General features: G+C 42.3%; 1 protein-coding gene across 3 annotated transcripts in view; it reads left to right on the plus strand.

Annotated features, from left to right (window-relative positions):
* Slc25a13 (solute carrier family 25 member 13) overlaps positions 1 to 10613 on the plus strand; it is a 178567-nt gene extending 167954 nt beyond the window's left edge. For all 3 annotated transcript variants that reach the window (XM_085840826.1, XM_085840824.1, XM_085840825.1), the window contains 3 exons: positions 8926 to 9084; positions 9176 to 9266; positions 9499 to 10613. In XM_085840826.1, the coding sequence (XP_085696952.1) occupies positions 8926 to 9084; positions 9176 to 9266; positions 9499 to 9685 (437 nt within the window). In that variant the 3' untranslated portion in view covers positions 9686 to 10613. The remainder of the gene's footprint in view (positions 1 to 8925; positions 9085 to 9175; positions 9267 to 9498) is intronic.
* The last annotated feature ends 7537 nt before the right edge of the window (positions 10614 to 18150 follow it).

The following is an 18150-nucleotide window of genomic DNA, read 5'->3' on the forward strand; positions in this document are numbered from 1 at the left end:
TCTAGATTCTAGGAGAAATGGCGCATCCAGTCACTCCACAAGTACCAGATGGGAGGTTAAGGATGAATACTGGAGCTCAGCTCAGGATGAAGGACTCACGTAGCCTTTTCTTCCTCAAAGTATAGAAAATAGTTCACTCTCCTCTCAGGGGAAAGAGGCACAGCGAACCAATTTAAGGTGTGTAGGAATATGCTAGCTAGCCCATGTTACTAGAGCTGAACATTTCAACATTTCTTTTTTTTTTTTCCTGATTATGCAAGTGATACTGCTTGTGGTAAAATGTTTAGAAAGGGTAAATATTATCCATAGTTCTATTACTAGAAGAGGTTTTCTACTTTATTTAAAATTTTATTAAAATTATTCATGTACTTTATGAAGTTATGCATATGTACATATGCCCAGGTGGACAGATCCCAGAGGACATGGTGAGGAAGTCAGTTTACTTTCTACTGTGTGGCTCTCAGGGATCCAACTTGGATTGGCAGGCCTGGCAGCACTTGCCTTAAGCCCTGAACCACCTCTCCAGCCTTTCTGCTTTGGCCTACCTTCGCGGTTTGTGATGGAGTTTCCATCACACTGCACCTCACCTCATCGGCAGTGTTGACTACTGCAGGGCGATGATTAGTGGCTGTGGACTCAGGCTGCATGGGTCACTCACACAAGCCTTTGATCCCCTCGTGGCCCACTTTGGGGGATAAGAGCAATCTTAGCTTCACTAAAGAATTAAGTGGAAAGCCGGGCGTGGTGGCGCACGCCTTTAATCCCAGCACTCGGGAGGCAGAGGCAGGCGGATTTCTGAGTTCGAGGCCAGCCTGGTCTACAAAGTGAGTGCCAGGACAGCCAGGGCTATACAGAGAAACCCTGTCTCGAAAAACCTAAAAAAAAAAAAAAAAAAAATTAAGTGGAATAAAAAGACAAAGATTTAAAGTAGTTGACATCATGTAAGTATTCAGAAATATTCAACTATAGTGATTTTCTTATGTGTATAATTTTGAACTCCTTAAACATAGTTTTAACTGCTGGATAATCATACCCTTATTTTTCTTTATAATTTTTGAGATTATAATATAATTATATTATTTCCCTTTTCTCCCCACAGTCCTTCCTAAGTCTGTGTTGTCACCCCTTCCTTTTCAAACAGATGTCTCTTTTTTCTCTAACAGCTTGTTACATCAGTGTGTTTTCTAAATATAGAAATTCAACCTGCTCAGTCTATATGATGTTATAGTATGTGTTATATTATGTGTATGTTTTCAGAGTTGACCATTTGGTATTGGATAATCAATTGGTGTGCTCTTTTTGAGGAAGACTATTTTTCCTACTTTGAGCATTCCTTAGGAGTCTATGTTAGCAAGACTATTGATGTCATCCTTGTTCAGTTCCTGTTTAAGCATCCCTGTTATTAAGACTTCAAGGAGATACAGTATGAAAGCAAACTCTATGTTCATTTGGCTCCAACAATCTATCTGCCCCTCTTCCACAAGTATCCCTGAGCCTTAGCTACAGAAACTGGAGTGTAGATGTTCAGTTGGGGCTGGGATCCGTCACTCTGCACTTTGATCAGTTGTGCTTTCTGTAGTGGTCTTTGTTGGAAAGAGAAGGTTCCTTGATGAGGGTTCAGAACTACAGTCGTCTGTAGGTACAAGGAAAAATACTTAGTTAAGAGTTTAGGCAAGTGTAGGTTTTCCTCCAAGATCTATGACTTTACTAGTCCTAGGAAGTTAGCTAGGTATCCAGCAGAAGGCATGATTCTATTTCTTGTTGACCAGGCCTTTTGTCCAATTAGAAAACTGTTGGTTACCACCAAGATATGTGTGCCATTACTGCAACTTTAGGGCTATTCTGTCATACCAGTCGTGGTTCAGAGGCATCATAGTTGGGTAGGACTTTTGGTTTCTCCCCTCCTTTGGAAACCTGCATTCTGGTACCATGAAAGATGGTCCATAGGAAGAAGGCTTTTAGGTCCTATCGCTGCTCCGATCCTGTTGGTCCTATGTCTGAAGTGGATGGTGTCTTCAGGCATAGAAACTTACCCTTTCTCCTCTAGGTGGCAACCAAGGACACCAACAATAGCCTATAATGTTTTGGGACTCTCTTAGACAACACAGATCAGTAACTCAAAAGTGAGTGTTTCATGCCTTGTGTTAAGGTTCTTATAGATAGCTTATGGTTCTTGGGAATGGCATCATCAGCCCAGATGGGAAATTTTCATTCAAACTCTTTATGGATATGTATACAGATACTTGTATATGTTATAGGTAGTTTTCAGTATATAGCTAATAGTACAGCTCTTTATTATCTTTTCAGATACCCTCAGTTATTTTACGTTCCTCCCTCCTTTGGTGTTTATCTCTCTCCCCTCTAGTTAAAGCCTTCCCATATTCACACATCAGCGTCCCTCTTTACTTTCCTAGTTTTTATATACTCTCTTCAGAAGATTTAGACCTAGGAACATCAGATGAGAGGAAACATGTAACATTTGCCTTTCTTTGTCTGGAATACCTCACTCAATATGTTCATTCTTCTTTGTAGCCGAGTAGTATTTCATTGTATTAGTCAGGGTTGTCTAGAGGAAAAGAACTTATATAATGAATCTCTAGATAGTAGATAGATAGATAGATAGATAGATAGATAGATAGATAGATAGATAGATAAAAGGAATTTATTGTAATGCCATATAGCCCGAGTTCAGCTACTCCAACAATGCCTGGCTGTGAATCCAGGAATTGCTTAGTCCACAATGATAGATGCCTCAGCTGGCCTTCAGAATATGCTGGAACCCCAAAGAAGTGGGCTCTGATGCTGATGAGCGAATGTATGTGCTAGCAAGGTAAGAGCAAGCAGTCAGAGAGCAAAAGCTTCCTGCTTCTATTCTTTATATAGAATCTCAGCAGGAGGTGTGGCCCACATTAAAGGTGTGTCTTCCAAGCTCAAGACCTGGATCAAAAATGTGTGTCTTCCTACCTCAAAGGCCCAGACTAGAAGTGGATTCACCCACTCCAAACTTAGTTAAAAAAAAAAAAAATCTGAATTGTAGTTCATTCTAGATGAGTCACGTGGACAACCACTAAGGGCCATTACACCTATTGTGTATATGTCCTACATTTTTATGATCTATCAAGTGCCTGAGTGATACCCAAGGAAACACAAACATAATGCTGATGGAAATGATGATGACAATCCAGGATTTTAGAATAGACTTCAATTAAAGAGATAGAGTCATATACCTCTTAATCACAATACTTAGAACTGTCCAAATTACTGAAACTTTTATATAAATGATGTTATTAATACAAGCAAATCTTTAGGCTTAAACACTTTTCTATTTTGAATTTGACCGCCTTTTTGGAGAAATAGATTCTTAGAACTAAGGTTGCTGGTAGAAAGTATGAATGGTTTTTGTTTGTTTGATTGATTATTTTTTACATGAAACCACGTTAGTCTTGAGGTTCTGGCGTCATTACCACCTCTGTGCTGGTGTTTAGCCCCGCAGCCATCCTGTTCCCTGTGCACTCACCTGGCATGCTAGTCAAGGTTACAACTGCTGTGCTGAAACACTACAACCTAAAGCAGCTAGAGAGGAAACATTTGATCTGGCTTACCCTTCCACATCACTTTTCATCCCTGAAGGATGCCAGGTTAGGATCTTAAACATGGCAAGAACCTGGAGGCAGAAGCTGGAGCAGAGGCTGTTGAGGGGTGCTACTTATTGGCTTGCTCAGCCTGCTGTCTTATAGAACCCAAGACCACCAGCTTAGGGATGGCACCGTCCACAGTGGGCAGAGCCCTTGTCCATCAATCACTAATTAAGAAAATCACCATGGGGGCTGGTGAGATGGCTCAGCGGGTAAGAGCACCCGACTGCTCTTCCGAAGGTCCAGAGTTCAAATCCCAGCAACCACATGGTGGCTCACAACCATCCGTAACAAGATCTGGGGCCCTCTTCTGGAGTGTCTGAAGACAGCTACAGTGTACTTACTTATAATAAATAAATAAACCTTTAAAAAAAAAAAAAAGAAAAATAGATCATTTGAAGAAACAATTGTAGTTTAAAAAAAAAAAAAAAAAGAAAATCACCATGGGCTTGCCTATGTTCACATGTAATGGGGGCATTATGAAATTCCTCTTCTCAGATGACAATGGCTCATGTCAAGTTGACATAAATCTAGCCAGTATACCTGGGGTGTCTCTATTAGTAACTCAGAGCTTCTCAGCTTAAAACACATACTTACTGTATGTTTTGGGGTGTGGGTCAGGAGCATTTTTGGGGGGTGTCTATGGCTTGAGGTCTGTTTCAAACTCCTGGGAAGGAAGAGCTGCTGGCACAGAAGATTTGACATTTAAATAATTCAATTCTTGGTGCCTTGAGAATATAAAGTAGTGAGACAGGCCTGGGTAGTGAAGTGCACACACTCATACATCTTTCTTCCCGAATGTCTTAAACTGCGAGAAAATACGATACTCAGAAAGCAACCACCCTGCATCTGAAATTGCTGATGTCATAGGCCAGAACTGGCAGGAAAAACTATTGATAGTGTAACGTGCAAGCGAAGACTCTTGACCTCCGAGTAAACAGAAGAATGTATTCTAAAAGCAGGAAGCTGCCTTTCTGGACACATAGCCAGCCTGGCCCCTCCCCGTGCCACCTAGAGCTGAAAGCAACATTTGTCTGCAAGTTAAAACTGAGAACTGTAACGTAGAGAATGGGCCATTGGCCGGGTAACGCTCATGTAGAACTGAGAGGAAGCAGGACAGAGCTTAAGCTCATGTCAGACCTTAACCACAGGTGCGGCAAAACAGAAATTAACAGCTTTTCCTCAGCAGAGTGGAAAATGAAGTATTCTCACTGCACAGTTCAGCTGGCTTTCTACATGCCAGAATTCTGGAAAGCTCGGCCCTGTAGCCTGCCTTAGCCCTTGCAGCATAGAGCGCTTGCCCATCCAATAGGGGAAGCGGTGGGGAAGTATGTCTGGAGGGTGGCAGATGCCACCCAGGGCTGAGTGCATTGCATGGACAGCCTTTTATTTGATCCCGAGTATCAGTAGACAGCCAGCCATGCTCAGACAGGAAGGGGCAGCAGGGCATGTGAACTGAAAAATTACAGAGAAAACGGTAATTTAGGGACCACAGGGGAACTTGCAAGAACTGTAATTGGAAGCTTGGAAAGGGGATTCGTTTTATCTTACTTTTTATTCTAAAATAAAAGTAAGTCCACAGGAAGTTGTAAAAACAATATAGTAATCTTTCCCCCACTCTTCCTGGGAATGTATCCTTCATAACTGTCGGACAAGGTTAAACTCAGAAAATTGACATGTAACACATGTCAGAGTCCTGTGGCATTTTAAATTTATTTTATGTGTTTATTTGAGGATGGGCCCAAGGGTCGAATGCAATGATTACTTGGTTATCTTAAGACAGTTTCTCATTAGAAGGACTGAGGCAAACCTTTGTAGACCAAAGAGGCCTTGAGTAGTTTTTTGGTTTTTAATTAATGAAATGATTGTTGAAATTAAAAATCTCTATGTTTCTAAATGATAAAGCAGACATGATCAAAGAAAACCAAGCTAGGCCATATGTCATGGTGCTTGCCCATAATTCCAACACTCAGAAAGCTAAGGCAAGAGAATTAAGAGTTTGAGGACAGCCTGAGAATCTGTGTTAAGTAAAGAATCAGGAAAAAGAGAAAAGGACCTTTAGGAAATAAAGACATGGTAAAGATCACCCCCTAGAATATGGCATAAAAATACAGAGATGAAAAAATCAGAACTGAAGGGGCATATAACATAGGTGTACTGTCTGTTTAAAAGATATTACCTTGATGTGAGAATAAGGAAGAAGAACAGAAACCAGTTAGTAAAAGATGGGTTTCTAGTCTGCAACAGTACTGTATCTCCCACTTGCCCAGGACATGAGGTGTGGCCCACAGCGATGTAGCATCCAAGGGGAGGACAGAGCCTGCATCTGCTCTGCTTGCGAGGGTTCCATTCTCGGCAGCCAGATCAGGAGTGAATTTAAGGACACATGGGATACTTGAAGCAATATTGACAGAGAAAAGTTTGGGCTGAAAAAGCTGTGAATCAATCCAAATTGCCTCTGACACTGGTGTTCATACTTACTGTGCAAGAAGACACGCGAAGGAAAGAAAGGGGGTGTGAGCATATTAGAGTCGCACCCATGTGGTAGATACATACATGCCATAGCTATGTCGCGGCGATGTGTATTTATCTAGTGGAGATATGGAGATCAAACTGGAAGTGGAGGATTCAGAAACATACACAGGACATGAGGAAAGAGTCCAGTAGCCACAGTCAGCAGAAATGGATGCAGTGAAGATCGAGGCTTTCAGTTCAGCTCTAGAAGAAGGGTAAGCAGCAGGAGATTTTTCTCCTTTTTTTTCCTTTTGGTTTTTTAAGACAGGGTTTCTCGGTGTAGCCCTGGATGTTCTAGAACTCACTTTGTAGGCCAGGCTCTCTTTGAACTCAGAGATCTGCCTACCTCCTGAGTGCTGGGATTATAGGAGTGCACTGTCACTGCCCCGCTGATTTTCCTCCTTCTTAGTAAATGACTTTATCACATTGCTGTCAGTCATCAACCGAGTAGGTTGATCATATAGCTAATAGCTTAAAAGTGTAATGTGGAAAGCCTTACCTTTGACCTAAAATAAATATGTAACAAACCTTTAAGCCTTAAATGGAGAAAACACAAAGTTATTAATCCTAATATGATACTTATAAAAATGAATGTCTGTCCCCAAAGCTGTCTGGATTCACCCAGTCAGGTTTTCTTCCTGCTGTCGGTGATCGTCTGTACTTGCTGGCTCCCTAGAAATCCCACAGTTGTTTTTATTAGCCTCTGAGCACCTCATGTCATTTCTGTTGCTGAGGCTATGCAGGGTTACATATGCACGAGTCTTGTCCATAATGAATCAGGCAGGATGCCCACCCTCTTCCTGTGAGGACACAGATGATCCCTTCCTATCTTCTGGTCTCTTCTTCCACACTCAAGCTGTTTCATCAATGTGGCATAAGGCAGAGAATGACCTGGCAAATTGATTCATAATCTTTGCCCACTCGGACCTGGAAAACCAGTAGCTGTCAGATGACCAAGCTCTTTGTGGGACATTTGACAGAGCCAACTTTTAGAGTAACTGAACTCAGTTTTCCAAGTTTAATGTCAACCCCACTCCCCACTACACATACCCCTCAGAAGTCTACACAACATGTCTGTAATGGTTCTGAGAGCCTAGACGTCATCCATTTGAGGGTGTGGGGGCTACAGACGAGATGGCTGGGCTTGTGTTTGAGTCATAGGATTTCTAGCACACACACACTCACACACCCCCAACACACACACATAAATCAATCTGCTTTGCCAGTCATCTTGTTAAGTAATTTATGTGTTTTCTTTCAGCATTTCATTCAGACATTTGTATTCTCATTGCATGTATTCTTCATGCTCTCCTCTCTTCCAGCATTCTCTCATGACCAGGAAATGTGTATGAAACATACCTTTGTGAGAAAACAATGTGCCCTTCGTTATTACCCCTGTGTCTTTCACAGCACCACATGATCGCATCTGCAGCATGGTTAGGACTACTTCATTTCATGTCTAGAGGAGACTCCCTGCTAAACTCTCTTTAAACCAGGGAGTGAAGCAAAATGGCCAGTGTGAACAGTGGGTTTCTAAGCATCGTGTTTCCTTTCGTCATGTCAGAAGATAAATTCCTGGCTCAAAATTACAATAATCCCTCCAAGCTAATAGGAGCCCAATGCTGCTTCTTAGATGAACACTGGATAGAGAGTGAGCTTTGCATATGTAAAAGGCAGTGTTTGGGTAATGACTATGCCTAAGAATTAGTGTTAGAGGAGTTGAGTGGAGATGGAAGGCCAAGAGACACTCGCTGCTCTTCCGGTAGAAATGGGAGCAAGTAGTTCACAGTTACCCCCTCCCCCTCCACACACACTCACTTGCAATGTGACTTTAAAACTGTCTGTTGAAGGATGAGATGGAGTTCTAAGCCAGACCATGTTGGTTTGGACAGAAATTCTTACAGAATTATTAAGCCTTAAAAAAAGCAAAGGAGATTTATGCATCTGCATCTGACCAGTTTGGTTTGGAATAGGTTCATAGTGGAAAAGTAATAAAACCGTAAGAGACAGTGTCTTCTGAATGGTCTCCATTTTAAAACTCTCAACTTGGGCTGCCCCATTTTTGGATAAAAAGCAACTGTAAAAAAAATTTACTGTAGGTAATTTTGGGAGGGACTTGTTGGGAGGGATTTGTTTGTTTGTTTGTTGTTGTTCTTTATCATTTACCAGCCAGTATAAATTTTAAGCTTTCTGTTTTAAAGTTTTCTAGATGTATCGATTTGAGGGGGGGTGGGGAATATGTGTGTGGAGTCACAAACAGGCTCCTGGTGTTTGCTTAGCCATCAGTACAGCCTTCTGGTAGGAGAGGTTGGGGTTTTGTTGTACAGGGTAGCGGGATGTGTGAGGGAAAGCAGCATCCTGTGGCTGCCAGCAGCCAGGAAACCATGAAGAGGAAACACATAATAAGCTTCGCCTCTGAAAAATCAGACCTAATAACTTCGTGAGGTTCTGATTTCAACAGGAAAGCAAAAAAATAAAAAAATAAATTTTTTTTTTGAAAACCACTTTCTCTGTTTGTTCTCAACCACTTGAAATAGTGTTACGGATAAATAATTGCTTAAAAATATTTATGTATTTAAGAATAGAAACAACAAATGAAGGTGGGGGGGTTGTTGCAGACAGTACTGTCACGTTGTGCTCTCCAGAGGACAGCAAAATAGGCATTTTATTGCACTGGCTGCTTAACTTTCTTTCCACGGCCAGCAGTTCAAAGCACAGTTATTTTTATATAGTGAGAATGTGAGTGGACTGACATGGTATCGTGTCTCGGCTCCAGGTATGCCTGCGGCATCTTTAGTGACCCCTGCTGATGTTATCAAGACTAGATTACAGGTGGCTGCCCGGGCTGGCCAAACCACTTACAACGGTGTGACCGACTGCTTCAGAAAGATACTTCGAGAAGAGGGCCCCAAAGCACTGTGGAAAGGAGCTGCTGGTATGGAAGTAATTGGTTCTTAACTAATCTTTGGTGTCAGGGAAATTTCTTAAGACTCTAATGGTGTCTGTTCTTCCCCTCTTGGTCCTAGCTCGTGTCTTCCGTTCCTCTCCCCAGTTCGGTGTCACCTTGCTTACCTATGAATTGCTGCAGCGGTGGTTCTATGTCGATTTTGGAGGCGTGTAAGTGTCATGGCGAATTCACTGCTAAATGTCCACAGCCTCTAATACTCGGTTCTCATTGAGAAAAGTGCAGGGAGCTAACTGCCTCCTGTGACAACGTCCACAAGGTCATTTCGCAGGGAGCACACGGTTGACTAGAATTCAGTCATTGCTTCATGTTGCATGGTTTTATTGGTTTCTACTGTTTTTTTTTTTAAAGAGTCAGTTGACACTCCCTTTATTCTCTTCATAGGAAGCCCGTGGGATCTGAGCCGGTTCCTAAATCCCGGATTACTCTGCCTGCACCCAATCCTGACCACGTCGGGGGCTACAAACTGGCCGTTGCAACATTCGCAGGGATTGAGAACAAATTTGGACTTTACCTACCTCTCTTTAAGCCATCAGTATCTACCTCAAAAGTGACTGCTGGGGACTCCTAGAGGGACTGACCTGGACGTGCCTGTAAAATGATTGGAACCACAATATGCCTCATCTGGGTCTGAGGCCTGGCTCCGTCCCTTCCACATCTGTCCCATTTAAATGCAGATCAATGCTTCCTATATTAAATGCAATCATTCATTTTTCTGGATGTTTTTGTAGCAAGATCATGGGGAATTATTCCTAATTATCCTTTGGCACTCTGCCCACAACCTGTGTTTGTATCTTTTAAATCCTGGGATTTGGTCAATCCTAACTTGATGTGGAGTAAGTCTGAAGGGAAATTAAGGAGGTCTCCTACCTGGATGACGGTCTCACTAATGCTACTGAAAGGCGGCCATGGTTTCCAAAAGACTTCTGAGTATGTTTAAAGTAGTAGAAAGCAAGGTATATATTTATAAAAATGAAAAACACTGGAAAGGAAAAAAACCCAAATATCTAGCCTGGACTCAAATTTTAAACATGCACAAATTTGGCCTCTGGATTATATTATGAAGGTTTTATGTGAAACATGTTTTTTCATAATGAAAACCACATTCAGGATGTTTAGCAATCGTATTCTCTTACTATAGCAAGTCTACTAGGGAAAAGTCTCGAATGTTAAGGCAGTGCTTTTGGCCTTTTTATTATAGAGACAGAAGAAACACAATTCTGCTCCTGAGTGTACTGATTTGAAATAAATATGTATATGATGAACACATGCTGATTCCAATTTTAACAGACACTGTAAGAATAACGGACACCCCTTTTTGCTGGTACCACCCTCCTCGAGTCCCCATGGTTGGCACCCATTTGCCTTAAAAATCAACTTTCTCTTGAATCATGGCAGACAGATATACTCTAAGTTTATAATTGATTTGGGGAGCCTTGTATCATGGTCAGAGGCTTGTGTGTTTGTGAAGGGAAAAATAAACTATTTTTAAAGCTGTTGATTGCTTGCTCTTATGTGTTTCCATGATAAATGTCAAAAATATTGTCATTAGTGGACTCTTAAAACTCTTCATGCCACGTTTGGGGACATTGTGTTCCCATTGAAGCTGGCTTTCAGAGTAATGTGTGGGCTCATTTTCATGGTTCAGAATGAGTAGGAGAACATATATTTCACTCTGAGTAAAGAAAGAACAACTGGACAGATACACTCACCCAAACCATTATTTTTTTGTTGTTGTTTTTTAAGATTTATTTATTTTATTTATGAGTACACTGTATCTGTCTTCAGACACATCAGAAGAGGGCATCAGATCCCATTACAGAAGGTTGTGGTGAGAATTGAACTCAGGACCTCTGAAAGAACAGTTAGTGTCCTTAACTGCTGAGCCATCTCTCCAGCCACCAAAAGGAGGCATCAAATCACAGTACAGATGTTTGTGAGCCACCATGTAGTTGCTGGGAATTGAACTCAGGACTTCTGGAAGAACAGTCAGTGCTCTTAACACTCTGAGCCATCTCTCCAGCTCACCCTAAACATCTTTAATACTTAAGACAATTTGTGTGTTTGGGAAGCGTGTGGGCTCATGGGGGAGTACATTTATCTGTAAGTGCTTGGGTGTGAGTGCACATGTATGCATCTATGTATGGAAACCAGGGTTTAGCACTGGATGGCTTCCTTGCTCTTGCCATTTTAATTACTGAGAGGCTCTGGTGGAATTAAAGCTTGTAAGTTTGGCGACCTAACTGGCCAATGAGCTCCAGAGATCCACCTGTGCCTTATCCCAAACATACCACCTGTTCTTGAGTAACATGTGAGTGCCTCTGCCCTGGATTTATTTCTGTGTGAATGATGGATCCAAACTCCGGTCCCAAGCTTGAACAGTGGACACCTTATTGACAGGGCCATCTCCCCAGCCCAACTTGCTACAATTTCTTCTCATGATGATTAAAGTAACATAAAGCCACAGGGGAAGTTGGCCATAAGAACTGTGCTATGATACCTGTAATGTAAGTTACTACTGGGTTATACCAGAAGCAAATTTCGCTGTATCCAGCCCTTCTCATTGTGATGACTTGGGAAAAGAAGCTAATCTTAGGAATTGTGATTACTGTCAACAGCACTCATCACCCCAAGGTGATGCTGATTGATCAGTAGATCAGTAGGGTTTGTGAGTGTTCTTCCCTGAAGGTTTCCATCCCTGCCCCTGCAGTTAAATCAAAGCTGGAAATCTTCAGCATCACTCACAAGTTTTTGATCTGCATGCCTGGTAAAGGTGTGGATCTTTACCAGAAATGGGACAAACGTGGTATTTACTACATAGCAACCTCGAAGACCAGGTATCAGTTTGAGGATGGTATAAAACCCAGTGTTCCAGCTTTGGGCTTGGGAGTGTGGAAGGAAGCCTGAGTTCTCACACTCCCTTTTGACACTTGTTGGAAATTTTATAAAAGATCAGATTTTGATGGAAAAAAAAAACCCAGTGACCCAGATCTCATCAAAAGCATATAGTCCACTCATCCCTTTATGAGCTGTTGGTTTTGATGGAGGAGCATCTTGGTTCTGCCTGGGACTGAGGGTGATTCCACAATGGGGAAGGAGGGAGGTTCATACTGGGATGTAAAGTGAATATATGAATGAATGAATGAATGAATGAACGAATGAGAAACAAGAAGGAGGAGGAAGAGGGGGAGAGGAAGAAGAAGAAGAAGCCAGGAGAGGCCCAAGAGCCAATAGGAGATAGGATCACACTGTCGTGTTTCTTTGAAATCCTTGACTTTTTCTGCTCGTGAGGCAGTGACTTGAGAGCCTTTGAAGGAGGCCTAATTTCCATGACTTCTGCTCAGTGGGTGGCATGCCTGTAACAGGCCTAGAATTGGCCTGCAATCACCATGCGGTAAGAACCACGTAAAATTTGTTCTGGGTTTTTCTTCTCCCCAGAGTGACAGCACAGTGTGTTTGGAGCGGTGTGGCTCCTGTCATTGCTACACTAAGTCCTTGGACGGTGTCCCTCTTTAGGGGAAAGGCCCAGTAGGCATGTCGCTCCTGTGTGCTTCCATGCCTTCCCTGGAGCCCTGGAGCCCTGCCGCTCTGTGCTTGGCTCAGCCAGTGATTGCTTGGAAGGCGGGGGAGACAGGCCTGCTTTTCGTAGCAGCCTTTTTAATTTTTTTCCAGGGAGAAGAGAAAATGCAAAGCTGACCACAGAGTGAACACACTGGTTCTTGGGTTCCAGTCGTGGCTGGGTTTCTTGAAGCTGGGTGGCGCGCTGTCGCCAAGCCCCTGCTGCACCTCATAACCCACAACCATTTGCCGAGCTCCCTGGGGTCGCCTTAATCCCAGCAGCCAGGGTCGCACAGGGAAAAGTAAGAATTCTGGCACAGAGAAAAGAGTCGTTTAAATGCTTATTGCATTTCAAGCTTCAGTTTTTACTTAGCGAAAATATTTAGCATTGCTGGAAAACAATGTTTAAATCTTTGTGCGTATATGTTATTTAATGGTGTGGCCTGTGTAAACCTCGGGACGCTTACGTTTTGACAGTCTTCTGGAAATGTTTAGCGGCACATAACTCGGTGTGCAGGGAATAAAAACCGAGGAACAAATTGCGCTTGAAACTGTTTGTAGCCTCCTCAGACTGTGTATTCAGAATGCACGGCATGTCGGGACGCTTCAGGTGCTATGATGGGGGCACTTCAGTGATAATATTTGTTGAATCTGTCTTAGGCTCCAGTTTATCTGCCTTCCAAATTAACCTTCCCTCCAAACCCTCGTGTGCCTCTGACCGCAGAAGCCAGACTTGTAGGGATGAATTTGTACTCTTGCCACTGAGTAAAATCCCATTTTCAATTCTGGGTAATCAAATGCTTTCAGGATGTGGATTTTTCCAGAACTTTCTAAAATGTTCTTTCCACGAGCGTCTTCCACAAAGGCGTGTGTGCCTTTTGTCTTACCTGGGGGAGGGGAGGCAGATGGGACACAGTTTTCTCCCAAAGGTTTGGCCTTTGGTATTAAGACAAAATGTACTTACAGACTTGCCTGCTTTTTCCTGTCTCGGATACCTACCAACATCCTCATGTGTGTTTTTCTCAACAGTGGCAGCCTCTCCCTTGAAACCTAAACAGGGCTTTCTGTAAGAGAGAGGCCATTCTAGACCACTAACATTTGAAGTTATCATTTTGAAGTATGCATGAAGGAACAGTTGAATGGGTGAATTTTTAATAAATGTTTTTTTCCTCCGCCGTCTCTTATTTTTTGGTGGTTTTTATGATACTAAAGAATTAAACCCTCTGGCCTTGGATAAAATGTTACATTACTGAGTGGTAACCGCAGCCCTTTTGACTTTTTTAAAATTTTGACTCATGGCCTTTACAAGTTGCTCAAGCACACTGAAACTGTTAATCTACCCCTCTCAACCTACCAAATACCTGGAAATACAGTCTTGTGACATCAGGCTGAGGACACAGGCTGTGCTATCAGACGGACTTCCACACTGTCCCTGATAGGGCCTTTCTGCTGCTAATCACAAGTCAATCTTTTATTAAATCAACATAGCTGTAAATTGGGGTTTAATTATTAATAATTTGTTTCTGTGAGCCAGGAAGAATGGCATGAGCTCAAAGATGAATTTAAATTCCCTGGTCATTGTGAAAATTAAACTGTTGTTTTAAAAAATCTTCTCCTTCATGTTGAATGTTACTTTGGGCTTGAGGTGAGTTGTGAATCATTTCTCTTATCAGTGAATACACATGTGAAGCTTGCTCTCTGTTTCCCAAGTCTATCGGAGGCTGCTGAGAACAGTGGTTTTCTTTTCAGGGAGGTTTGTCTTTAGCTAATGCACTAATTGCCCGAGAAGAGCACAGATGGAACACGTGCTTTCATCTGCTGGGGTAGGCACCTAATAAAATAATGTTGTTTGCTTTGAGATGCTGGGATGTTAAAGGGGTTTTGCTTAAGGCAAAACCACAGTCCCCTTGAATAACTCTTGGAGGAAAATTAGGAAGACACAGCAATTGTGCTGGTCTCAAGCTGACTTCTGGGTCATAGACACACCTCCCTTTACTCTGGTCTGGCCACCAAGGCTTTGGTGCCTCAGTTGTTTTGGTGGGACACTCTACAAGGGTGGAAGAGTTAAGACGGTGAGGTTAAAGTTGATGCAAATTCTCAGAACAGACTTGTACAATAAGATAGGGAAAAACAAGTCGAGAGTAAACAACACTAAAAGCACATATCCCATTCCTCTGCCCAAAGCTCAGCCTTAGCTCTGCCAGCCTAAGCTCTTGCAATGGTCCCCTGCACACTCCTCTTAAAGGATAGGGTTCTCGGATTTGTAAGGACTTATTAAACAGGAGCCGTCACACGCCAGACACGATCTTATTAAGTCTTCCTGGTCCTTGAAGAGGTATCCTTTTTTTTTTTTCCATGTTAAAAATGAGGAGACTGAGACCAGCAATAAGTGTCTTATTGCTTAGGCACCACAGTGAAAGAGCTCAGGTTTGAGTCTGGTTTCCTAAAAGCCCACCCTCCACTAGAAAGGTTTCTTTGTAAAACTCAGTGCAGAGAGGCCTTAGGACAGTGTGCCCAGGGTGGTCAATTTTCACTTTCGGAGGAACCGTACCCACCTTTGAGGAAGGGGGAAGCATGACCTCTGATTGTTTATCTTACCAAGTACATTTGCTCCCTCAAAGAACTCCAGGACTTGAGGACCAGGTGAATCCTGAGGCAATCTTTTGAGGTTCCTCTTAAACAATTTTACAGCCTATTAAAGTCAGTAAAGAGGATTGAGGTAAACTTGAAGCATTTGCCCCACGGGAGTAAAGTTGGAAGGTAATGTGGAAAAAGCAGAGGTAAGTTTACAAAAAGTTAGAGTGCAATGTGATATGAAGCAAACAGAACTGGATCATCTTCAAAATCTCTTAACTAGAAAATGCCATTTTTTAGACAAGGGTTAGAAATAATGGAAAACCATGTTAAAAATAAATATCTGTGGATACTTGGTCTCAGTGTCTGGAGGGACTAGAGACAGTTTCCAGAACGTGGAGGTGATGTGATGACTTTGCTCATGAGAGTCGCACCACCACTAATAGAAAGATATCCTCAAGAGGTTTCCTACGACCCCTCAAATCTAAAACCATCACTGTGCCACCCATTCTCACACAAATGTGACCAAGTTATTGATGAACCATGCCAAAAACTTGCAACACTTTCTTGTTGGAAAAAAACAACATCGAAATGTCATGGTTTTATTCAGACTATATACTTCTGTTCTGAAGCAGAATTTGCCACTTAAGTGCTACACAATTTGATGTGTGCTATTATATTCTGAGAATGTATGTCTTCCACTAGTTAATCGCTTCATCTATGGTTGCTTTTGAAACATGTTTTAATTTATTTGCCTGAATTTGTGTCTGTGTGACATATATACTCCAAGTGCCATCAGAGGCTGGAAGAGGGCATCAGGTCCCCTGGAATAGGAAGTAATAGTTTTCAGTCACCATCCAGTCACCAAGTCAGTGCTGAGAGGCAAACCCATCTCCTCTGCAAGAGCCATAGTGCTCGGCCTCTGAGCTGTCTCTCCAGCCTTTAAGAATCTGCCTCTTATGATAAAGTTTGTCATTTGGGAGAGTCTCATTGTTATATCAGGCTGATGCTCTGCTTTCATAAAATCAGAAAGTCAGAGGAGGAGAAGGAGGAAGAAGAGAAGCCACTGACATCAGTAGCAGGGCCCGGGTATTTATTTTTTTTCTGCAGAGAGAAGTTTGGCCAGTTCTGTTGCTATGGCAGCCCAGCCTCTCTTTCTCATTCAGTTGGGGCTCTGTCCTGCCCTACTGGGCACTGGGAGCCTCTTTACTACAAAAGCAGGTTGAGCTTAACCCAAACCTTTATCCATTCAGAAAGTCTGCAACCTTCTTTTCCTTTGTCTTTAGTTGGCCTGTGACTGTGGGTCCAGAGAAGACATCAGCTTTGCCCCTTTGAAGTTAAGGCTCACATTTTTTTCTCCTTGCATTTAATTTACGAAGAGTCTCCGTTGAATGACTACATCTCTTAATCCTCTCCATGCATATCTGGCTGCTTTATGGTAATATTTGGCATCACTATGTCCTCACTGATATCTTATATTTTTCATCTGTAAAGTGTTTGTATATACTTTTTTAATTCTATAACTATGAGTTACCAATGTCCCCAACATAAATTTGATCAGCTTTTCCACCTTTGTTTTCTACTTGAAAAGTTGTATCTTAAAAAAAAAAAAATTCTGCTTCTGGGACAGTTGGGAAATCCTGAATGTAACAGAACTATGGAACCCAGGGTTCCTCAAGCAGCTGGTATTGGGGAAAGAAAGGGGCCATGTTTGGGGTGTGAGACTATCACTGCCTTAGGTTGTCACCTGAGGCAGTTTCTACTTGAGGTGCAGAATAGCAGATCTTCAGAGACCCCCCGAGTTTCCCCTGACTGTTTGAACAGATAGAAATCAAAGAGACCAAGTTAGCTAGAATCTGTAAGACAAAGGAGCCCATCCTAGCTGAGGGCTCCAGCTTTGGGCCAAGTACTAATCCAGCTCTATGTGAAAAGAACCTTTGGGAGACTCGGAGAGAATCACTGAAACCAAGAAAGAATGAAAATTCTGGAGGTCCTGAGGAGAAGGAATTTCAGCTCTGAGAGCAACAGGAAAGTCCTCAGCCTACATAGCACACCAAGTAGACATCTCAGAAGAGTGTCAGGTGAACAGCTAAATTAGGCTGCTGCTAACAGTCGCTACACTGTTCCTAATGATCCAAAAAACATGAGCCTCACAAAGACTTCACCTACTCCAAGCATTAACTGTCAGAACACAAAAGCAATAACTAAAGGAATACAAGTATTTTAAAATCTTAAAGACAAAAAAGCCACAACTAAGTAAAAAAGAAATAATAGAAAGACCCCAAAACATAGTTGTGGAACTAGCAACAAAACCTATTTATAATAGAACAACAATTGTAAGTAATGTAAAGAAAGAAGAGGAACTGCGGTGGGCAGAAGGCAGTGGGCTGAGACCTTTACCCTCCAGCCCCTACCCCACACAACCTCTGTGTGCATGTGCTTATGTGGATGTGGCTGCAGGCCCCTGGACAACCTTGCTTTTTCTGTTTTGTTATTCTCTATGCCAGGTTATCTGACCTGTGAGCTTAGCCAGGTTTCTTCTGTCTCTGCTTCCTAACTTACCATAGGAGCACTACGGATTACACACTACCCTGCCCAGCTTCACATGAGTTCTGGGGACTCAAAATTATGACCTCACACTTGTGCACTTTATGAATTGCTCCATCTCTGCAGCCTTGTCTGAGATATTTCAAGTTCTGAAAGAAAAAAAAAATCTCTCGGTGAAAGATCCATTTTTGATAAAAGAAAAACATTCCCCAGAGATAAAGACGAAACTGGCAATCGCATAGAGGTAAAGCAAAGTAGCAAGCACTACAGTGAGCCCTTCGGCTGAAATGACAGAACACTAACCCAAGTAACTAATGTAAACGTGAAAGGGTTAAGGGTTGGCCTGCTCTGTCCTTG

Source organism: Mus caroli, unplaced genomic scaffold (genome assembly GCF_978045245.1).
Source record: "Mus caroli unplaced genomic scaffold, Mus_caroli_1 scaffold_7, whole genome shotgun sequence".
NCBI classification, from domain to species: domain Eukaryota; kingdom Metazoa; phylum Chordata; class Mammalia; order Rodentia; family Muridae; genus Mus; species Mus caroli.